General features: G+C 41.5%; 1 protein-coding gene across 1 annotated transcript; it reads right to left on the minus strand.

Moving 5' to 3' along the window:
- Window positions 1-270: 270 nt before the first annotated feature.
- On the minus strand, window positions 271-16,398 carry METTL14 (methyltransferase 14, N6-adenosine-methyltransferase subunit). Its single transcript, XM_054283865.1, has 11 exons — window positions 15,732-16,398; window positions 15,554-15,642; window positions 14,303-14,390; window positions 10,146-10,226; window positions 9,688-9,775; window positions 7,520-7,610; window positions 5,917-6,058; window positions 4,554-4,646; window positions 3,739-3,855; window positions 1,345-1,555; window positions 271-588 (listed from the first exon to the last, which is right to left on the minus strand). Exons 1-11 carry the CDS (start codon window positions 15,795-15,797, stop codon window positions 275-277), a joined length of 1,380 nt encoding a protein of 459 aa, XP_054139840.1. The 5' UTR covers window positions 15,798-16,398; the 3' UTR covers window positions 271-274.
- Between the last annotated feature and the right edge of the window lie 7,346 nt (window positions 16,399-23,744).

Below are 23,744 nucleotides of genomic sequence, written 5' to 3' on the forward strand. Positions count from 1 at the left end.
AATCCATGTTTTGGAGAAAATGAAGCTGAAATAGAAGTCTCCAGCTTGCAAGGTTCCTAAGTGGAAAGCAAGGGGGTAATTTCCATCCTACCCGTGGTGTAAAGGGCTGAGACTGCAAGGCCGACTATCCGGAACGGCGTGCACCAAAAACAATTGTAAAAGTCATCTAGCTTGAGTCCCCAGAGGAAGGAGGAAGTTTTTCACTGTAGGAAAAACAAGACTACAGGAAAGATTCCCAGTCAAGGCGTAGGCAGGGGAAGCAGCCGTCACCTCCTCAGCGGGTGGGGAAGCCCCCTCGATGGGTCCCTCCACGGCCCCCTCTGAAGCCTCCCCGCTCACCGCGGAAGTTGGTTCTGTTCCTCTCCCTGCCCCTTTCTCCCCGTCCTGCCGAAGTCCCTCCTCTTCCTCCTCCCCTGGGCGCACCCCCACCCCGGTCAGACTTGGATTTGGGAGGCGGGGACTTGGGCCGCAGCCTCTCGATCTCCTCGGTGCAGCCGGTCAGGTGCGAATTGGGAGCCGTGAAATACGAGGAATACGTCTCTGCGTTGAAGTTGCTGTTTGTGAGGGTGGGTCCCACCGTCAGCCAACCTCGGGAGCAAAACCACAGTGAGCAGAAGCAACAACAGCCTTCACTGAACAGAATGAAGAGCCACCTCTAGAGTTGCTGCAAAGTTAAGATTCATCTGGGTATTTCTAAGGCCTTGTTTTTCTTTTATTTTTTAAATTTATTACTCATGGCTGTGGCAACATTCACGCTGTGCTTTCACAAACCCCTATCCCTTCTTCTTACTTGTCCTTACACCACAGCAGTGCTTTTAAAAAAGACTGTGAAGTTCTACCAGAGTAACCTGACTGTGAGACACTGACATATAGAATCCCCTGGCAGCAGCACTGAAGGAATACCTGAACAATGTGTCCTGATCCATGTATTTCTTGCATTTTGCATCATGCCAGATGCAGCACCCACTGTGAGATACTGCCACTTCAGACACAGGCAAGAGCACTAAGCTCATAGGGGTTGAAAATCAGTTGGAAAAAGAAATCACTTTTCTGAGAAGCATAAACATATGGGAGAAAAGCAATCTCAACTGGATTTTGTTATGCTCACTGATGCATTAAACACACAGGCAAAAATATTGGTAAGCAAGAATCTCTTCTGGAAAAATTACAGAAATGAGAGTTCTCATAAACTTTCTAAACAACAGTTCTGTGACTGACAGATCTTCACATACAGCAAAAAACTATGTCCTTCAGATCTGCTGTCTGATCTATGACATAGATATGGAAACCTCTTTAGGACCCTGCAATGCATTTTACTGTTCGGTAACACAACGCAGCAGTTACCTGGTCGAATTGTGCTGTCTCTCCCGAAGAGGTGAAGCCGCCGCCGCCCGAGGCAGAAGTGCTCAATGATGTGGAAAATCTCCACAGGTTTCTCTATGTTGCCGATTTCAGGCTCCTCGGTGATGATGAGGTCGATGTCAACGTTGGCGTGGATGAAGTCTCCGTCGGTGCTGCGGCGCACGGTGCCCTTGATGCCCATGAGGCAGTGCTCCTGCAGACACACAGAGCTGTCACCTGCCACACCCACTGCTGTGCCAGGTGAGCACAAGGGACAGCAAGGACAGTTCTGAGCACATTCCACTCTTACAGGAGAGAAAAGTCTGAAACAAGAACTAGAGCAGAAAAGCTGGAGCCACAAAAGGAGCCAGCTGAGAACAAAGCAGAGCAGTACTTTAAGCAGAAGCTTGATAAACTCCACTAAGAGGTGGTAAAACTCAAATCAAGGCTGAAGTCAGCTGCATGGACTTTTTCAATTAGAGAACTCTAGGCTGGAAAGGCTGAGAAGTCTCCACAAGGCAAAAGAGAAAAACATGATGGCAAGAGCAAGGAATGGTTATTAATTCTGATTAATACCTGTCTTAGCATTCTGATCCTAACTTCATTCATATAATAACTTGAAACAGGCAGTGGAAATAATATGTACTTTTTCATACTGTACCTCTGTCAGTAAAGGGACCCTCAGAATTCCCCTCAGGTTCCTTTCTAGAAGATATTACTGCATAAAACCCCACAACCACCATCACACTCTCAGGCAGCTCATCAGCATTAGAAATGCTCTTGAGCTGTAACATGCATCATTTTCCTTCCTTCTACAACACTGAAGACATCTGAGTGAGAGAAATGTGGCACCCATGAATGAAAGTTGTTCCAGAATGAAAAGGGGCTCCTACATACTTATTTCAGAGCTCTGTTTCTGGGAATATCAATCTTGGATGAGCGATGTTCCCCAGGATCAAATGCTCTGACTCACTAAGCGCCACCAGATGGCTCAGGAAACAGCTGCAGACAAGAGAATGTAACCATTCCTGAATTTTGGAAAGGGTTTGCAGAGTGAGTGGGTAAACATGAAAGGCACAATATCACATCTGTCAAATCTGTGCAGGTGGTGTTGCACTCATGCAACACGGCTTTGGACCTAGAATTTACCTAAGGGAAAGGCAGAATACTGCCAAGCAAATCACCCACCAAGCCAAGCCTCCTCAGTCTAGTCCTCAGGAGAACTATCCCCAACCTTTTACTTCCATACCACAGGGTATGTCCCTCACAACTACTGGGATTCTCTGACAGGTGGCACAGCACCGAGCATCCCTGGAGAGATGCCTCAGCCAAACACAACAGAACACAATTCTGCTCTAAGCACTGGCAAACACAGCTTGAAACAGTGTTTGTTTAGTCAGAGCAAACTCACTCCGTTTTCAGTGTTTATCACAAACAGTGACCTCAGCTCAACTCTCGCTCCATAAACAGGAATTCCCCCATACCAGAAACTATTTTTCTGTGCTAAACAAAGACATAAGTCCCCCCAAATCCTCCTGTGTTAGTTTAACCTTGCCCTCATGAGCAAACTGCACATATTTGCAGTACTATATGCAATAAACACACAGTATTTATACTTTTAAATATTTATAACTACTACAACACACCTTCAAACAAACTTCAGATTAATGTAAATGCAAGTCAAAGAAAGACTCCAGATATCCTAAAGGGAAGTTTATACTCCTAACAATGGCCAATTTTAGACAAACTTGAGGATGTTTAATGCTAATGAATGATTAATGAATAAGGAAGGAGCCCTGAGGTTCACTGACAACTTGAAATGAATAAATTGCCAATCAGCTCTCTGTACTCAGTAAAACTTCCAGTTACACTCACATACACCCAAATTAACTATTTATGAGTCTCATTAACATTTCTCCAAGTTTCTGATCAACAGACATTTGAGTCACAAACCAGAACTTTTTTTTCTCTGTACCTCCTTCAATACACACCCTCCACAAAACATCTTAAAACAAAAGTTTGGTTTAAACCAAGCTGATCCATTCTGTCACTTGTGCTATACAGTCATCTCCAGGAAGGCAGGACATGCTCTGGTTCCCCCAGGCTTCTCTCTGGTCCAAACTCGGGCGCACGCTTTGTGTGCATTTAGAACCAGTAGCCAATCTTCTATAGCTGTTTTTTATTAATAGATTCAGTTAAAATCTACAGATTTAAAAGACTTTTGACATTGACTTTAGTCAGATTCTATTGCTAAGTTTAGTTCCATAAAATGTACTTTGCAGAACAGAACTTGCAAGTCCTCCTGTTGGCTTTCTCACAAGCCTGTCACCAACACTGGCTGTGTCATCGGCACAGAGACAGAATGGAAACAGAGGAGGAATGGAGCCAATCCTTTACCTTGGTTCTTTGGAAGACAGCCTTGGGGTCTAGAGTCTTGGTCTTGCCAGGGTTGTTCTTATTTGTTTTAATCCAGCAAATGTCCTCACATCTTCTGTAACCCCATTTGCGCAGACACTAAATGTTAGAAACAAATAAACCAGTTCACACTACATAAAAACATCAAGTGACCTGAATTGAACACTCACTTAGGCTCTTGACTTCTCTTATTCAAGGACAGCTACTACAAACCTGTCTAGGACCAAGCCCAGTCTATCTGGCCAACTTCAGACTGAAAACAGCAAAAGCAAAGAGATCAGTAATCACAGCTACCCTTAAACAGTTGTCTGTGAAGTGTTTTCATGCAAAGCACTGCTTGAACTAAATAAAGAAGGTTTCAGCACTGCAGGAGCCAATTGGGAATTCTTAGTGCAGCATCCCCAACACGAGCAGCATTTCCCATGCAGAAAGATGACAATTGTATCCCAATTTTTGAAACAGTAGGACTTTCTCCTGGCATGCATTTCATGCCATTTCTGGCAGAAAACTACTGAGAGTTCCATTAAAAAATTGTAACTTGGCAACCTACTCCTCTGTTACCACACATACATCCAAACCACAACCCCAAGGAATTATGCTTCCTCACACAGTCAGCGACTCAGCTGGACATTTACAGTATCTAAACAGTTAATGCCATTTAACATCACATATCCTCTAACACAGTAACAAAACATCCCTCAGTAGTTAGGGCTGAGAATTCTATACAGGGAAAAGTCAAAGATAAAAATAAACTCTTAAGCCTGTCCCTGATAAATTGAATTAAAACAACATCTTACCACTCGGCCAAGATCCAGACCCTCGCCCGAGCCGCACCACAGAAACACGAATGACCTTGGGGCTGCAATTTCTTCAATTTCCAATTTCATGATCTAATAATAATAAGCGCAATAAAAACATTTCTCAATTAAATACAAATCACCAGTTCCATCAGGAAGAATACTAAGTCTTGAGGCATTGTCACAGAAACCATCAGGAAGCACAGCTGGGGGCTGCCCAAGGGAAGCAGGGAACTAATTCCTTGTTTTGCTTTACTTGTGTGCTAAAACTGTCTCAAGGTTTGAGTTTTCCAGCTTTTACCCTTCCAATTCTCTCCCTGATCCCACTGGTGGGGGAGCGAGCGAGTGGCTGCCTGGGGCTAGGCTGAAACCATCACAAACAGAAATTCTACCTGTATCAGAAATTCTAGACTTAAAAGGCCAACACAATCCACATGGTCTCCTCCTCAAATCTCTGCTTTATCATTCCACTGGCAGCAAAAATATTTAATACAGAAGCAACAGTACTCTGTTTCTTTTCCTCTCTGTAAGTACTCACATGAAGGTTGTGAAGTACTCACATTCTAAAAATCTCAGCTTAATTCCTATCACTAAATAGGAAAGACATTCTCTCCATTTTCACTTTCAGGAAAAGCAGCCAGAATTTATGAGAACAGTGGTTCAACAATGGCAAATGAGTAACATTCAAGATGAAATAACTTGGGATGCAAAGCATCTGTTAGTCATCACAAATTGAAAGGATTCATCTCTAACTTGCTAACACATCAAATCAAGCTTCATTCAATGCCATTCCGAGGAAAAATAATGCGGTAGGAGCCATTCTAGGAGGATGTAAGTCCACACTGGGAAGATGAGTCCTGCCTCCCACACTCTAATTTTTTTGTTAGGATGGAATGTTTTTTCCCTGGGCAGCACTGGTAGGCACCATTTTTGAATAAATACAAGAGAAAGACTTCCACAAATGAGGTTTATCTATTTTGTTACGTTTCTAGGGATTATTACTGGTTTGACCATCAAAATTTCCTACCCAATCAATACTTGGAGAATGGAGGAATGTCAGTAAAGCAAACTAACCTGCACTTTTTACTAGAAGAGCAGCATATTAAAAAACATGCCTTAATAATCTCAAGAATTTCAAGAAACAAGGGAATCTTTTCAATTCAGGACAGTCAGTATTTCAACAGCCAAAAATCAAAGAGAAAGCTCAGTGGAGGTAAGGGCAGACAGAAAACCCACTATTACTAGGTTCAAGTTTTCAGCCAGGCTCAGAGAGAACAAAAAGTTGTATTTGCTAAATTAAACCCTGAAACTATTTGCTTAAACAGATGTATGAAATGCTCTTCACAGCAAAACAGGTACTTACATCATCCCAGGTCCAGCATTTTTCGTTGGCAGTAATGCCAGTCTCTCGGTAATATTCTTCCAATGGCGGCTCCAGGAGAATCACATCAAATTTGGACTTCAGTTCCCTAATATCAAAGGCTTCCAAGTCTGCTTGCAAATACCTGTTTAAACAGATGATGCCAGACTGCATCAGACAAGGTTCAACAGTGAACTACACTCCACACACTTCTGTGCAGCCAGTTAAGAGCAGGGTCTCCTGGGTGGGTTGTACATCTCAAATGCTAGATCCATTACACATCCTCACTTGAATCAAGGCTGGATGCTACTGCATTGTGGTTTTTAAGTAGTCTTAATAAACAGTTTTTAGGCTTCCAACTTAGCAAGCAGGAAACAGATGTCCACACAGACTGTACAACAATACCTAGTGCAGACTCACTGCACTCTCTGTACATCCATGGACTACAATAGCAGGAAACATTTCAGAAGCAAACACTCACTGCCTGGCTAACTGGGAAAGTGTCATATTTTTAGAATTATTCCAAAGACTCTAAATACTGGAAACATTGTTACTTTTTATATAGTTATACATGTATTCCATGTATTTCCCTATTCCTGTACCAAGTGGAATTCTCCCCCCATTGATTCCATTAAATACATGCTCACACACACTCTTATGACTCTCCTTCACACCTGCACACCACTCACTGCTCCATCACTACCAAAAAATGACACTGCTCTCCCCTAAATTCCTTTAACTTTAGTAAAGCTAGTAACAGACCACCACCTTTCCCCTTCCCAAAAAAAGATTCCATGTGTACTTGGTGTTGTCAGAAGGCAGCATTTGATTACTGGTTTTCCTACTTTTGTACTTTATGACCAAAACACATGCCTAGCCTAAAAGAGCAGGTTGAGTTTGCAGTTTGCCCTCAGTTGTTTAGACAACTATTTCATAGGGTTTTATGTGACTATCATTAAATAAGGAGGATTTGTGGTACAGATCAAGACTACTGCACGTGCCAAGCATAAGGTTAAGTTCAGAAGTTCAGAGAGGTCTGAATCCCTGCAGCAACAGGCTGCACACTGAGGCTGTGTCTGGCATTCAGCAAAAACAAGGACTTTTAGTTAGCCTAAACATTTCTGCCTTCAATTCTGAAATAACAGGTGATTGATGGACACTGAGATAATAGCTGAACACTATACAGAAACCAGCTGCTACAAGAAAAGCTAAGGTTATATTAAGAGGCAATTTTTTTTAAGCTCTTGTTATCGTAAACCACATGATAACGTGAGATTCACCACCACATGATATTCTTAGTTCCCAAATTAAAGCCTTCAGCCAAATCAGTTGACAATTTGGCCTTAAAAAAATCAAAGCTTTAGAGACTATAAATAATCACACACTGGAAAGAAAATCTGGTTTATACACAGTATTAAACATCTAGATCAAACTAACAACACCAGAGTGAACTTATTGTTCTATGCTTCAATTGATTCATTTGTATACACAAACAGAAAGAGAAAATGTAAATTCTAAGCAGGTGCTGAAGATAGAGATTTGCAAAGCAGACAGCTAACTTCAAACAGGTCTGGAGAAGAAAGGCATTTTCCACAAGAACACTTACATGGGAGGAGTGTTAGATTTACATATCAGCTCATCCTTCAATCTGATGAGCTCTCTAAGTTTTGGATATTCTTCAAACCTATCTGCTAAGCCTAAGAAGAAGAAAACATGAAGTTAACAACTACTTAACAGAGTAAATCTCTATCAATTAAGCATTGTCCAGTATTCTAAATAGGTCCAAATGTTAATACTTAGCCTAAGTTTAATTTTTGTTAGAACAAAGCAAACCCTTTAAAGCAGTTTTTGTTCGGTACTTGACAAAAGCCTCCTGCCCTCACCCAGCCAAGCAGGGCTGTTACTGATGCAGTGTCTATGCTCTGATCTTCTCTAGAACACTACAGTTGATCAGGAATTCACAACAACTGTTACCAGAAGGAAACAACCTTTCATTTAAACTGAAAGTGCCAGGATGATGAAAGAAACTATTTTGGTTTTTCCCCATCTCTAAAATTTCTATTAAGATCTAATTAATATTAATTCACAGCATAGTCTCTGTAATCTTTGTGTAATCTTTGGACTGTTTCCAAAGTGGCACCTGGGGTGTGGCAGGTTCCCTGAGGCAACCCTCACACTGAGATTTGGTGCTGTGTTGGCAGTCATGAAGATCTGAACGCATGCTCTGACATTTAGTTTTATGATGTCAATTTTCCAACCTTTCATGTGCACAGAATGCAAAGGAGAGAGCCCTCATTAGATCTTTTGCAGAAAACGTTGTAAAAAGGAAAATGTTCTTTGAAGTATATTTCATTCTCGCTTAGATACTGCCAGCAGCAGGTTCAGCATAGACCAACAGGGCACCATTCCTGCTTCCCAAGCAGTATCACTTCAACTTAAGTAGGAGTGATTTAAAAGGCTTCGGCTTCATGTTCATTTCAAAGTACAACTTGGAATGATTGGGGAAACAACAACTAATAAATTGGGGGGGAAAAACTTCACCCAAACCCACGAACCCTTCATCTCTCTCCTTATTTCAATTCAAACTTCTTAAGTCCTAATCCTAGGAATGCAATGATAAAAATGAAGTTCTGAGTACCTAACCTTTATTATCTCTTTCCAGTTGTGCATCAAACACCCAAAAGTTCTTTGTTCTTTTCATCTTTTTTTTTTGCATCTCCACACCAACTCTGCCTGTTTGTCCTGTCCCTTCCCTGTTCATCTCCACGCCAACTCTGCCTGTTTGTCCTGTCCCTTCCCTGTTCATCTCCACACCAACACTGCCTGTTTGTCCTGTTCCTTCCCCATCCATTACACAGCAGTCATGGCATACAACAGGGGCTGCTGTTTCTCCATTTCCAAGAAGAGTGCAGAACTGCCTCAAGTACATAACTGTGAAGGCCTAGGGCTTTTGGCATAAAGATCCAATTGAGTTAAAACAGCCCAGATGTGTTTCACAGAACCATTCACAAAACAGAGAAGAATAAACTAAAAGCCTCTGGAGGCAAATCAAACCTCTTTGGGCTGCCATTTAAAAACACAACCCCCTTGCCTTGGCAATCTTACACTAGAAAAAATATAGAGAACTGTTGCATAAAACTGCAGAGGGAGATGTCCCGCTCCTTTTAAAAGCCAAATGCCAGGCACCTATTCTGGGAAACAGGACCAAACCGTGCCTTAGTTTTAGCAAGTTTAAGTTCAGGCCCAGTGCAGCATCATTTGAGTAGTAAGTTATGTCTGGATACATGCAACGTCCTCTACACCTGGGCATGCTAACGAGCTGTCAGCAGTTACCTAACTTAGCTGAGAAACATTATCCATATTGCTTCCTGACTTAAATGTCATTATTTCCCATACTTTACATGCTTAAGAGGCAATACAGCCCAGTACACAGCTGAACTGTAAACTTCCGGAGCTTTCAAGATCTCCTCATTAAACTCATCTACTTTCTGGAATCAAAATAGCTTAGGTTGGAAAAAAAGTCTTCCTGGTGCAATACTCTCAAGTAAAACTAAGGGTAAGAACAGCCTTGGCAATAATGACCTCCTAAGTAACTGCAAATAAAACCATTCATGTAGATGCCTATACTGGTAGTATGCACACTGAGACAAAAAACTAGGAAGAGTTTGTGTACCTACACTTCTCAGAAACTGTAAGAAATTACAAAAGGGGAGGAAAAAGAAGTGCTATTGAATCAAATGAGTCATCCTCAAACAGTTCCTGGCTGCAACATACCAACGTCTCTGATGAAGTTCTGGGGTCTGTGCCCTGTATCCACAAAGTGCTGGCAGTAATCATTGTGTGGATTTAAGCTCTGAGTGCCCTGGAGAACAGGAAGAAGTTCAGTGAGAACAACAGGAGACAAGTGGACATACATAGACACATTGTACATGTTAGTCTGATAAATGAGAAAGGAGCAGATTGTGTTTTCAACATGCCCTTATATTTCCCCTGGTCAAGACCATCCTTTTAGCTCCAACCCAGGCCCACCATTCCTGCAGCCCAGTGTGAGGTGCCTCAGAATAATGCAAACACCAGTTATAGTCAGAACTGTCACAGGCAACTTCTTACCTGTGAGCTCCAAGCCACTACTTCAGCCGTTAAAGCTGTATTTCAGATCCCATCAGTTGCAGAAACAGTTTAAGACAACTAGGCCAGCTTTGACTACACTTCCAATTGCAAAAGCACCTCACCTTAAGAAAGGTACTGGAATCTTTGTAAATCTCTTCTTCATAAGGCAGGTTTTCTTCATCTTGCTGCAGCTCTACTTCATCCTTGGAAATAAAGCAGGCATTACAAGTGTGCACACAAGATCAAGCTGTTTCTGTCCTTTGCTTAAGAAGCAGATCATAAGGAGAAGCAGACTGTACAAACAGCAGATCCAGCTCCACCGTTCAAGCGGGGAAAAAAAATACCTATTCCCCAAAAGGTCTGCACGTCTCTCACCAACAAGGAGAGTGTTATTGGGAAAGGCCTCTGAAAGAAGAAAAAAGTAAAAACCCCTTCACTTGCAGCCCCTGACAGTGCTTTACATTTTTGTCCCACAAAACTTTTATTCTTTGGACTGAAAGTATAGATTTTGTCGATATTATTCTGCAGCAGAACTTCTGAGCATTTATATCTGGACAGTCATCTCTTATTTCCCAGCCTTAGCAAAGTCCACACTTTGAAGAAACAGCTCATGGTACAGGTCAGTATTGCATCTGGATTGCCCTTAAATATAACTTTCTCTTCTACAGCCCCAGCATTTACATTAAAACGACCTAGAGAGCCCCTAACTGTTCATTCAGCTGTTTCTGGGACTCAAGAGATCTGTTACACTGACACACTCTGAACATTCAACACAGACAGAACAGAAACTCAAGAGAGACTCAGTTCACATCACTGCCTTCCCACTGACCCTGGACCAACCCAGTATACAGATTTATAGAACACAGAAGTACAACTGAAGAACTACTAAATTGATATCATTTGCCATATTATCACAGCTGTATTTACTCTATGCTACTACATAAGCTGTCTCAATGCAGAATAAAAAATTAAGTGCTGTTCCTCCCAATTTTGATCCCTCTAAGTGTTGAAATCTTCAAGTAAACTTCTATTATTTCCAAGGTGGAGTTTTGGACTGACTTCTGAAATGTCTGATGGGATAAACAGGTCACAGCTTCCCCTTCCCCATTCAGGTGGTGAACTTAGAGATACACAGTCTTTTTGCTTGTCTAACCAGATAAAAAAAAATATTACAATCAGAAACAGCAAGAGTGTTTGCAAGAAAAGAAATGCACAGACAAGCAGCAGCAAGTGTTATTCAGGTCAAAAAAAAAAAGCTGAAAGCTTGCATTTTACTAAAAACTGCTTATGCCATCATAAGTTACACCTGTTTCCCTCTTTCATCTTTCTCTAAATCTTGTCCTTTTGATGATAAGTACCAGTTAGATACCCGAGTGATCCCAGTTCTCTTTTATGCCTTTGTAAGCAGTTTAAAAAGAGTCTTGTGGCCATAAACAAAAGCCCACACCACCAACTTTCAGAGGGAAAGGAAACAGTCACAGCAGAGACAGAATGACACCAGCAGTAACACAAGATACTAGGTTCTTGTACATTAATTATCTGTGTTTTCCAAAGCATCTGCTATAGAGCTGCTGAGTTAGGGAAACAGGAACGCCCCACAATATTCAAACATAGCTTGCTTCAAATGAGTGGAGATACATGGAATCCATGATTCAACCAAGTAAGCTTTCTTCAGCCTCCACAACAATGGCATGGAAGCATCCCAAGCCTGCAGGCCTCTGCTTGCACCAACAAAGCAGAACGGGGCAGTCTCAAATTAGGTTGGCTGACAGCAAAATAGAACCACAAGCACTTCTGTACTCCACACAGCAGACACTCAGACAGGCTCAAACAATGGAGCCAAATCACCTGGGGAAGGCAGCAGGTGGAGCAGCACTCACAGCTCCCACAGGGGCCTCACAGTGGCAGCAGACTCGAACCCCATTGCTTCTCACTTCCAAATACACATCAGGGAGCTCAACTAACCCTGGGACAACTGTTACAATTCCACAAGAAAGGAGCATTTTAGGACCTCTCCAAAACCACAACTGAACTTCCTGACTTAAAAATATCCATTACTCCTTTTTCCAATAGTGCATCCCTTCCCTATCACCCACCTCCCAAGGCTGGCAAGGCAGAGCCAGGCTCCAAGACCAGAGTCAGGCTGCCAGACTGGAGTCAGTGCTGCCCTTTGTTCTCACATCAGCCTGAGCCTTATGAAGAATCACCACTATAAATTCACACTTAGGCTACAAAAAAGCCAAAAACAGACACACAGAAATTAAAAACCCACCAAAATGAAAACACATTGCTTTTTTTTTTTTTTTTTTTTTAATCAGATCTTCCTACGTGGCTGAGAAAAGTAAAATACTTCACCTTTTATATTAGAAACTGCTCTCACACAGGTTTGAGGGTACATTCACTTCCACCAAATGTGAAGCCAGGGCACAAAAAGCTGAAATAACTTCAGAAGACTTTCCTGATCCCATCACATAGAACCCAACACTGCAAGTCAGGGGTATAAGACACAAGTCCCTTCACATCAGAAATACCTCTGATTTTCCAAACAAAACTGGCAAACTTGCAAAACTTGTCCACAACAGTTCTAGTTAAGTCTACTATTGCTTTTGTCTAAGTTGCATTAAACACAATACAATAGGGCTTGACACCTTAAGGATGCAGATTTTTGTATGACTTCATATTAGAAGACTAAATTTAAGCAGGCTCAGAGAGCTCAGGAAAATGCAGATGGAATTTTACTGTTCTTATCTCCTTGCCAATAGAGAATTAGCCATGCCTGCAGGAAACAGCTGATGACTCTACAATAGATGTTCTACCCTGGGGTTTCAAGTTTCTTAAGTCTGTTCACCTGCTCAACTGAATTTTGTCTGAGCTACTGTTATTACAATATTCTTCCATTTCAACAACATAGAAAAAGTCTGGCCACTTGCAAGTGGTTACAGCTCACCTCAGGGTAAGTCTTCTCCACAATGATTAAGAAAATCTTAATGATAAGGTTCATGTACTTTGCCAACCCAAGTAACTTACCCACATATACTTTATAGGTAGTAAAAATTTAGTTCTTTACCATGTACTTGATGAAGAAGTAAAATTAATTTACATTAACTGATCACTAATGCAAGAATTAAAACACTGGTTCACAAACAGCAGTCTACTTCATGGTGACAATTTCTTTATTAAACAGGATATACAGACTAACATCATGTTAAAAATCGTGTCTGTCCCTTGATAGAGAGATTTTCAAAGTAAACCACCAAAAACCATCCTGTCATACATTAACTTTTTAGTTTAGTAAGATAAAAGATAGACATTATTACAGGAAGATTTACAAAACTGTACACAAGTGTAACATGACGAAGGCTTTGTATTAAAAAAATTACTATTTCATCCAAGAGAGTAGCAGACACTGAACTATTTCATATACACTGACAGTGATTGGATTTAACCACAGAAACAAGGCTATTAGGACATGGAAAAAAGGGAGGAGGACACACACTGCAACCAGATCCCAAACCAAATCATAAAGACAGCTGTATCGTAACCATGCCTTTGTTTAAGCTCTTTATACCTCTTATATTGGCCAAAACATCACATGAGGAGAAAGCTGTCACATAGCTTTGGGATGAGCATTTGAAAAGTGAAGGGCATGAGAGTTTGACACTTCAATGACCATGGAGGCATTTTGGTTTGTTTTTTTTAACCTAACTCTTCCTGGGCATCTTGGACACTTAAAAGAACATCCTGAACCAAGCCTCTTACTTCCAATTCCCTTAGGATCCCTTGTTTCTTCCACTCATCCAGAACTGCATTCCTTGGCACTGAACACATGGGCCAGGAGACACTCTCAGCCTCCCTTGTCTCATCCCATGGCCTGTGCTTGCTGCTAACTGCACAACTTTTCTTTTGACACAATGAAATTCTGGTCAAGCTTCTTTCTGTGTTTCCCCAAGCACACACACATTTCACTGCTTCCTCCCACAGCCAGCCATGGCTCAGTGCTGTTCCCTGGGCACTGACTCCTAGGCCTGCCTCCTCCTAGCAGCAGCATTAATTAAGCCTCCACACACTGGGGTTGGGTGAGTGCACAGCTCATTGCACACCTGCATCTATGTCCTCTCTCTTACACTTCTGCAGTGGAAGGCATCAAGGGAGATGCCACTGTAGAACATACATATTAAAGGATATATACACATCACATTTATTTTAATGTACACACAAATTTTCTAACTATCTCGGGGACACAACACCAAAGAAAAGTAACTTTTTCCTCTTTTCTTACCTTATATTCTTCAATCTCTTCCTCATCAGCTTCTCCCTCATCTGGATATTTACGTTTTGCATTTGGTGCAGAAGTATCATAAGCAGCCCTATGAAGAGCCAAAATTCCTCATAAGAAAGTTTCTGTCTCCAAAGAAAAACGTTCAGGAATCTTTGATAATATCCCTTGTCTGCATGTTACAAATTTGAAACTATTTCAAAACATCATACATGAAAAGCTATTCCTCTCTCAGTGTATTTCAGTTCTGCACAACTTATTAAGAATAGAACTCTTGAAAAGAGAAATTTTCTTGCCTTTCTCATTTTTCTGCTCTCAAAAGTACAGCTTATTTTAACCAATGCAGCATATCTACAGAATTAAGCTCATTCCCTTCCAGTTCTCTGGATTTTTCTGTTCTAAAAGGTACACCTTGTTTTACCCCAAAGCAGTTTGTTTACAAAATTACGCCTGTTCAGACAGATGTTGCAAAAGCAGGGGAAAAAAATCAAGGAGGAAGACACAACTTGAGGGGGAGGGTATCAGGGACATGGCATGGGTACTTAAAAATCCTTGCCAAAGTCAAAAGCCATGAAAAGGCCTGTATGCCAACAAGTGCAGGACCAAAGTTTGCCAAAATTCCCCTTCAATTTCATTTCACCATTGAAGGCTGAAACAGAAAAGAAGGACTTACGAACATTCTGGAATGGAGATATCATCAAAGGAATTTAAATTGAAGGGGGAAAAAAATTGGGAAGAAAGAAAATGGACTGGGTTTACATCTGGTGCAGTGCAAAGGACCAAAACAGGCCACAACTAACCAGACAGATGTTGTAAAAGCAGGGGAAAAAATCAAGGAGGAAGACACAACCTAGAGAAGATAAGCAGTAGATTTTATTTGACTTGATAAGTAGTAGATGATAAACAGTAGATGCTCTGTCCTAGACGTATCTGTAGTTTCATGAGAATTTTCAAACTGAACTGCCCTGAACTGTGCTTAGCAGAAGCATGAAGGCTCTGGGACCCAAGCAGAAGGCCCATTCTAAACTCAGATCTGTTTTCTTACACAGTAGCTTTTTCACACCAGAAACAAGTCAGCCTGCATTTCCAACCTGCTCTTAGAAGGGAATAACTAGACCCTACTCGCCTTAGTCGCGCCTCTGATGTGACTAATTACTGAGTTTCCTTCTACCGAGGGCAATCCCACGGCGCTCGCCGGGCCTGCTCTCCTATGCAGCCCCCAGTTTTGCACAGCCACCGCCCTCCCATACCGACCTGCAGGTCTCCCTGGTTTCCGCGATCTCCCGCTGCTCATCCTTGCTGTTGAGCACGGCGCCGATGCTGTCGGCGTTCTCGGCCCCCAGCTGCACGGCGGCAAACACAAAGTCACTCCGCGGCCGGCCCGGTCCCCCGCCCCGCAGCGCCCCGGTGCCTCGGCCGCCCCCGGCCGTACCTGCTGCGCCAGGAGCTGGCGGCGGAGCTTCTGCCGCTCGCGGATCTCCTGCAGGCGGCTGTTCATGGCCCGCACCGGCCCCGCGCGGCCGCGCTCCCGCCGCCGCCGCCGTCACTTCCCGGCCGCGCGTCACTTCCGTGCCGAGCAATTCCCGCAGGGAAATGCCGGTGTCGGCGCACCGCCCGTTCCCGAGGGATGCCGGCGATGTTCTGGTGTAGATGTCAGCTTCACGTTCACTCGGGCGCTGCGGTGCACGGAACCACCCCTGAGGCGACACCCGGCTCAGGCCGTGTCACGGCTGTGACCGCTTAAGCACCCGGTCGGTTTTTCTAAAGTACGTCCTTTGTATCCAATTCCAGTATCCAGCGTAGGTTAACCTTCATGTTTTGCTTCATCTTCTGATCCTTTAGAAACTTCCGCTAAGAGGAAAGAGAATCTTTGAAGCTCTTTTCATCTGATTTTTGGTGTCTTTCCTGCTTCCTCCTGTCCCCTCGCTCCTCTGTACTATCTGTCTGGGAATGTATCTAATCCATATTTCATGCTGACTTTCTGAGAACTATTCAGAATGCAGTGAACAATAAAGATGGAAATAAAGGCCTGCAATAAATGTCAGTCCCTACTGTCTCACAAAAGGAAACAACGAAAGAATAAAGCAACATTACAATTATCCCACAGTTATAATTAATGCTGATGTTTCCTCTCCTGACACTGACCAATTCTTCCTAGAATTGCCAGACGCAGCGATGTGGGCAGCAAGAGCTGAGAAGTGACACTCAGGTCCCTGCTACACACAGCATGCTGTTCCTCTGCCGGTTTCTGAGTGCCAGATACTGACACACTTTAGTGATACAAGATGTTATTCTCCTTTTCTTGAATGTGTGCATATTCTCCTTTTTTTAATATTGTGTACATGACAATGACATTATGCAGGTCACATGGTCACACTGAAAACTGAGAAGGATGCATGAAGAGAAGGAAATGAAAGAAGTCCAGACTAATGTTGTGGGAACTCAGCACATCCCTTTGGATGTCCAGAGTTGCCAAGAACCCCGTTGGGGGGCTTGGAGACCCTGGCATGCTGCCCAGAACACCTGGTGGCTTGATTTCGACCCTTGCAGCCAATTGCCAGTTTTGTATGAGGACATGAAAGTCACACAGGTTTGAATGGTGTAATAATAAATAAAGTATTCACAGGGTGAAAATGCAGATTTTAGGATTTTTGGTATGGGTTATGGGGACAAGATGGAGGAACCAGGGTGTGTCTAGTCCTTCTTCTTTCTTCTTCTTGTTCTCCATTTTCTGCAGTGATGTTGGCACTTTGGGATTGGTTTAGAATAGAAGTGCACTGTCTAACATAGGTGATAGGTATTGGGAATTTAGAGTAAATATGTTATACGTAGTTTGCAGTATAACAAGACGATACTGCCTCGGGGGCGGTCAGAGTGCTTGTGGCTGCCTTGCTGAACAGCCCTCAGCTGGACAGAAAGAAAATTTTATAGATAAGAATTAATAAACAACCTCAAGACCGAAAAGCGAAGAGTCCAGACCCATTCTTCTGTTGCGCGGGCCGAAGCAGAGACATCCTGCACATCTCGGGGCAGAGAACATCAACAGCCGACCCGAGACATACAAAAAGAAACCATTGCAGCTATCACATTTCTCAGTGATACAATATCCTAGAATTAGGAGGGAGCTTTTGAAATTTCATCTATTTGATCCAATACAATACCAAATTTGATCCAATACAATACCCTCCAATACCAAAAGGTTTTTTTTTTTAATTTCCTTAGGGAATACATTACTAGTTATACTGTCTTATCCATAGACATGTTATGGAGAAAGAAATGCTCAATAGCTGTCTCGTGCTACTGTGCACTGCTTTGACATTGTTGGTTGTAATGAATACAGTAGAAGCCTCTGCACAGTAACAAAATCACTTCCTCCTGGATGTGATCTGATGAGGTTTGTGGGAGCCTGCACTCCACTTTTAGAACTGGTTGCTAAGATGAGCTGATCTTTACAAACATTAATGGCTATATAAGAAGCCATATAAGAAGATGTTTTGCTGTATACATGCACTCTTTCAAAACAATAAAGTTGTATTTTTGCAGAATGCTCCATGCTTTTCTGCTTCTCTGTGTGTGCTGTGGTCAGTTAAGGTAAATATCAGACAGAATTCTCACTGCTCTAATGGTGACTAAGGAGTTTGTGGAACTGTCATCAACTCTGATCTATTATCCAGACTTCTTCCTTCATGTTTATGAAGCCAATTGTTTCCACATCCTATTTTTATTTAGCTGATTATTCCTGAGTACATTACCTTTCACTTCTCTTTTATGACACGCATTCAATCTTTTTAGTTCTTTCTATCGTTGCAAAAATTTTCAATTCAAAGACTGTCCTCCAGCCTACTGTATCCACTTCTAGTGTCAGGTGGCTGTGCAATAAGCAGATATTCTCTGCCACTTTGCTTAACCATTTACAGTATTATAAAGTATTTATAATAACACAAATTCGCACCCATTTGGGAATTGTTACACTGATGTATATTCAAGTCTAGACTAGTCCATTTAGCAAAAACCTGCTACTTATTTTGTGTCAGTAGAAATTATTGTAAAAGTTACACAGAGTTAGACACAAACAGCTTGATTTAGCACTGTTCTCTCATTTTAATTGTTCTTCACATCACATTGTGCCCTATTAGCTGCTAAATAAATTAATAAACTAAAAGCACCAAATGGATCAAATAGATGAAATGAGAAAGTTTGTCTCAACTCAAAAAGAATGATTAGAAAAACATAAAATATAAGAACCTTTTATAATAGAAAAACAGATCTTAGCATGGACTAACATCACACTCTTATTTAATGTCCCTTTCGCCCATGCTTTCAATGAAGTACCTAGATGTACCTCTTTAGCAATGTCTTTATAAATTGTTACCTCGATCTTGGAGCCTATTTTGAACAAGTGACAGTATCCCAACACCCAGTGACCGCGGCTGCGCTTGATTTTGTACCCCTGCCTTAGCCTGTGTCGCCTCCAGAAGGCAAATCCCACTTAATGAGCCTATTGCAAAAACACCACACCCATGAGTCTGCACACGCTCACTTAGCAGCTCCAATTTAGTTTCAAAAATCGATTGGAAGGAACTAAGTAGCAGCAGAGTGTCTATCAGGCGAGCACTGCCTGTCCTTGGTAAGCCCACAAGCATCCAGCCAAAATAGAGCCTCCATAAACACCCTGCCGCTGCCTGGGGGTAATTTGCCCGGCATGTGCTGCCATTTCACACTTATCTAGATCAAGTTCCGCTGCCACTTGATCCAGCCTCGGACATGTCCTTTGTGATGGACACAGAGCCTTGATGTTGGAGCTGCTGCCCCTGCACCAACTGGTGATACCTGGATGTGATCATTGACAGGAATTTTCAGAGATTTTGTAACTACTTTGCTTTTGAATGGCATCATATTTCATTCTATTTTGTCAGCAACAATAAGTGACTTGCACACGAAAGTTAAAAAAATTATAAAATATTTCTAAGTCCCCTACAAGGAAGAAACTTATTTAATGGCCTGAACTAAACATTTTTCTGGCCTCCTCACAAGCAGCATCCAACATTGCTGAAAGAAAACCAGCAGGATTGGAGCAGAACTAAAGAAGCATTTTGAACAGAACTTTGTTTACCTGAAAAATGTGGATGGGTCAAGAGAGGGTTTTAAGACCTTGCACTGGATTTGCTTAACTGCTAGGAATAGTAATAATTTCTGCTTTTAAAAATTCTTCTGATTAATACATTTTGTTCTAGAAATGTCACAAACTACCAAAATTATAGTCTATATTCTTAATTCAAGATATCCTGTTTACAGCTATTCAGACTTGACATTAGGAAGCATTTCTTTAGGAGAGGGTGGTCAAACACTGAGCAGGCTCCCTGGAGAGGGGATCAATGCCCCAGGCAACCTGTCAGTGTTTTAGAGGTGTCCATAACAACAGGCTTTAACCTTTGGTCTGCCCTGAGGTACTCGGGCAGTTGGACCACATAACAGTCTGATCTACAAATTCAGTTGTTAATTTGTATTGCAAAAGATAAGACTTTGCCTGTTTACATTTCTTCCCTCAAGTCCCACTTCATTTGGAGACCAGGCAATAGGCTTCTCACCACATTCAGAGAATGCTTTTCAACAGAAATGTCTGTGTGTATGCCTTAAAACACAGCAGGTGAAGAGAGGGTGGAGTGCAGCTTTATGTTGCATTGCATCTAGCCTTGCGTTGACTCCTTTTCACTTAGACACTGCCCCCTTATTGAGGCAGGAGTAAATCTCTAATAATTATACAATTCAGTGTTATTATTTGTTCTACCACTGAGCTGAATTTGATCCACTCAAGGGCAGCACAGATCTAATGACATGACGTCTCTGTCTCCTGGCTTTACTGCTACAAACCAAAGCATTAAAGTGGGAATTGGTAATGCTGCGAATAACAGAGAGCCGTATTTCTCTAGATCGAAGTGTTCACTGACTTCCAGACTTAACTCTACAAGCACCGAGATCAGAAAATATTATGTATCACTTCCCTGCTTTCCCTATGCTTTTCACACAATATATGAAAATTACACTGCCCATTTTATCTTCCAGCCATACCCTGTGTCCCATCATGCTTGCAAAACAAGCCCATTCATTTTATGTTTACTTGGGGTACCTGTACACATGCTCTGTCTCAGCTGCTTTGTTTGTGCTGACTGGCAGCAAAGGAGACTGAATGATCCTGTACAGAATGTGACAGGATATGGCAGCTTGGTATACTGAAAACCTCCTGAGTCTGATTTTGAATACTCTGATTGAGTATTCCAGAAAACTCATCTTTATGTATTACCTGACACACTCGGTACTTTAGTTTTCAGTATTATTTAGTGTCTCCTGGCAACCTCCACAGCTAACTAAATGGGGTATTTTCCATCAGCATGTTATTTGTACAAAATATTTTAAATATTTTTAAATATAGCCCTGAATTTATTGTTTATCTTCTTGTTACTCCAGAATATGGCTTGTAGTGAAATCTTAGAGAAAGGAGTTTTTCACTTTTCCTGGATCATAGGAAATTCAGAGAGAAATTCAGGAAGAAAAGCCCACATATACAGAAAAAAAAAAAAAAAAAAAAAAAAAGTTGGCACATGGACTACACATCATTGAAGTAATTTCCACAGGGAAATGGTGGATTTCCTAACATTGGACACTTGTAAGAGTGCTGAACCATCCCATCTAGGTTGTTCTTTTGCCAAGAATGTTTGGGTCAGATGGTCCTTGAGGTCCTTTCCAACGTGGTGTCCTATGATCCTATAATTCAAATTGCAAGTTCACTTCCTACAGCTCCCAGCACAAGTTACTTACTTGATTTTTAAGGGCTAAATGAAGGCTCTGCTGAAACTAATGGCACCATTCTGAGACATGGTTCCAAAACAGAGTAATAGTCACAATAAAGCAAGGAGAAGTTTGAAATTTTACAATTGATAAAGTTAGCAGTACTTCTACTTCAGACAACTGGACATTGGTCTGTTAGAATTTAATGACTTACCATTAGGAAGTATTGTGTCAAATAACAAGGTTTAAAAGTTTAAAGTAAAATAAGTAGAGTGTAGTGTAATACAGCGCTTATTCAAAAAGAAATAGAGTGCTAAGCAGATCAATCAGAAAACAGAAGTCACTATGTTTTGTATAGCTGTACCTATAGAAAAAATAGTATTCTTCATAATCCAATGGGCTTCATTTTAATTTTTCCTTTTACTTGACATATCATTATGTCAGCCAAGATGGCCAAGTATGAAACCAGTAAGTTGGAATGTGTAATTCCACAGAACCATTAGATTATCAAGGAAACAGCAATGGGGAAATCACAAAAATAGGACAAGAGGGATCCGAGGAGATAAAAAAGTCAGAAGTGAAGATGAATAAGGGAGGGCTTACCCAACAATGATGATTATAAGAAAGCTCTTTGTTTTGCCAGTAGTTCCAGCAGTGGAACTTTCCTGCTTTGTGCCCTTGTCATCTATCACCCTTCCCAGCTGCATTCCGTGGGAATGAAGGCAATCTAAGTGCCAGTGTCTGTCACAGGTCTGCACAATGCCAGTGCTCTTCTAACTACAGGAGACATAATTCAATAGTGCAAAGATGACTTCGATCCCACCTGGTACAGAAACTCCTCAAAACTGTACACAGGATCCCCACCTTATTTATTTTAAAGTATATGTGTCTGGATTGTAAAATTTCAACTACATTGTTGAAAGGAGGCACAAATATCAAGTATATCTTTGTGCATCACTTTATAGCAATCAATGTGAAATAATTGCTGCAGCTCTGCATATATTTGTGAAAGGAAGCTAGGAAATACCGGGATCTGTATTTTTTTAAATGGTACCAATATGGGCAAACAAACTCAGGCATGTATTCATAATGCACAATATCTTCCCACTAACATGAGAAGATTCACTGGTTTCAATGAAATTATTAACCTATACAGCCAAGAGACCATGATTATGAACACACATCAATATATTCCCCTCCTTGACAGTTACACTTCTCAAATCATTCAAGTAAAACAAAAGGCAATTTGAAATTAGTCCTCATGCTTTCAATACAAACCAATAAATCTCAGTCTCCCTGAGTCAAGTAAGTATAAACTATTTTTTTGGCTTTCCTTTTAGTAAGTATGAGAATATGTGTTCCTTTGAAAAAATAATAATAATATTCTTATCCAAAACTATTATTATGAGAGAAGAGAATGAAGAGAGAATGAAGCCTCCGTCTTTCTCAGAAAACAAATTTATATAAAATAGATAGGATTAAATTTGGCTAATGATGACTAAGGGTCATTGCATATATGTAGCTCAGCACTAATAAATTCCTGCATTCCTCTGAAATCCTGCAGAAAAAAATCTTTACAGACTCTGTGTGTGTTGCTGTTGGAGGTAGTGTAGCAAATAGCAGAAATGACTCATTGCACTGCTGCTAATGGGAAGGTGGGACTTGGGTGAGGTGAAAGACAAAAACACAAACCAACCCTGCCTGCCTCACTTTCTGTGGTTTGGAATTTTCACTGCACTTACACTTCACAACAATGAAATGCAGAATTCTGAAACAGGTATTATTAAGAAATGTTTTGAGAAATTTATCTCTGAGCAAAGAGAAGACAAATGCTACCATTTGAGACATAAATCATTGGAGGGAACTACCTGGATTGTTTGTGAGAGAGGAACTAATTTAAACAAGTCCATTTCTAAAGCATTGTTTACCTCAGGGAACCTTCTACACATGAATGTCAGAGGAAATTGTAGAAGGTCATATATCTCAGCTCTGTGAACCAGTTGTCCTCAATGACAGGGGATGTTTTGCATAAATAAGGCTTAATCCCCGCTCTGTGGCAGGCTTACCTAATGTTTGCAAGGCCACCTTCTATATGAAAAAGAGTCCAAAATGTATGTTTTATGATGAATATATCAAATTTCTTTTCACATTTTGGGTCCCTTAAAGGACTGACTCACTTACCAGATCCCACACAGACTCAGGGTAGTCAGATTTGGAACTGAAGTTCCATTTCTTAGCAAAACTGCACTAAGCTTGTTTGTTAACAAATGTGATTTTCTATACCATTTCTTAAAAATATCCTCCTTAGCATATTCTTGCCTCTTTAAATATACTTATTTATAGGCTGGCTACACAGCCTCCCCTTTCACCCAGTTAACGGACTGCAGCATATGGGATGCTGCCTTTACTTCCCATAGTGAACTTTAGGAGCTAAAGCAGCACCTCTGCTGTATTTCTGCAGACAGGCTGGGGCTCTCCTGCTCTCACACTCCAGTCTCATTCCCCACTCTGCCACATGGCACCGCACACTTGGGATCTGCTGAACGCTCCTGCTGTGACAGGAGCATAAGGAGTGCTTGGAGGTTGCTCAGGGAAGCAATATCAAACCAGGCTCAAACCCCACAGCACGGGGAGTGCATGAACAGGCCCATATGCTGTG

The sequence above is a fragment of the Melozone crissalis genome, unplaced genomic scaffold (assembly GCF_028551555.1).
Source record: "Melozone crissalis strain CALT ecotype California unplaced genomic scaffold, PUWL_Pcris_2 ptg000039l_1, whole genome shotgun sequence".
NCBI classification, from domain to species: domain Eukaryota; kingdom Metazoa; phylum Chordata; class Aves; order Passeriformes; family Passerellidae; genus Melozone; species Melozone crissalis.

Excerpts from the sequence above, each read along its gene's own strand:
- METTL14 (XM_054283865.1), bottom strand. The coding sequence starts at position 15,797 with ATGAACAGCCGCCTGCAGGAGATCCGCGAGCGGCAGAAGCTCCGCCGC. Across the intron at positions 14,391-15,553 it reads GAAACCAGGGAGACCTGCAG|GGCTGCTTATGATACTTCTG; the intron begins GTCGGTATGGGA and ends GGCTCTTCATAG. Across the intron at positions 3,856-4,553 it reads GTCTGGATCTTGGCCGAGTG|TGTCTGCGCAAATGGGGTTA; the intron begins GTAAGATGTTGT and ends TCTAACATTTAG.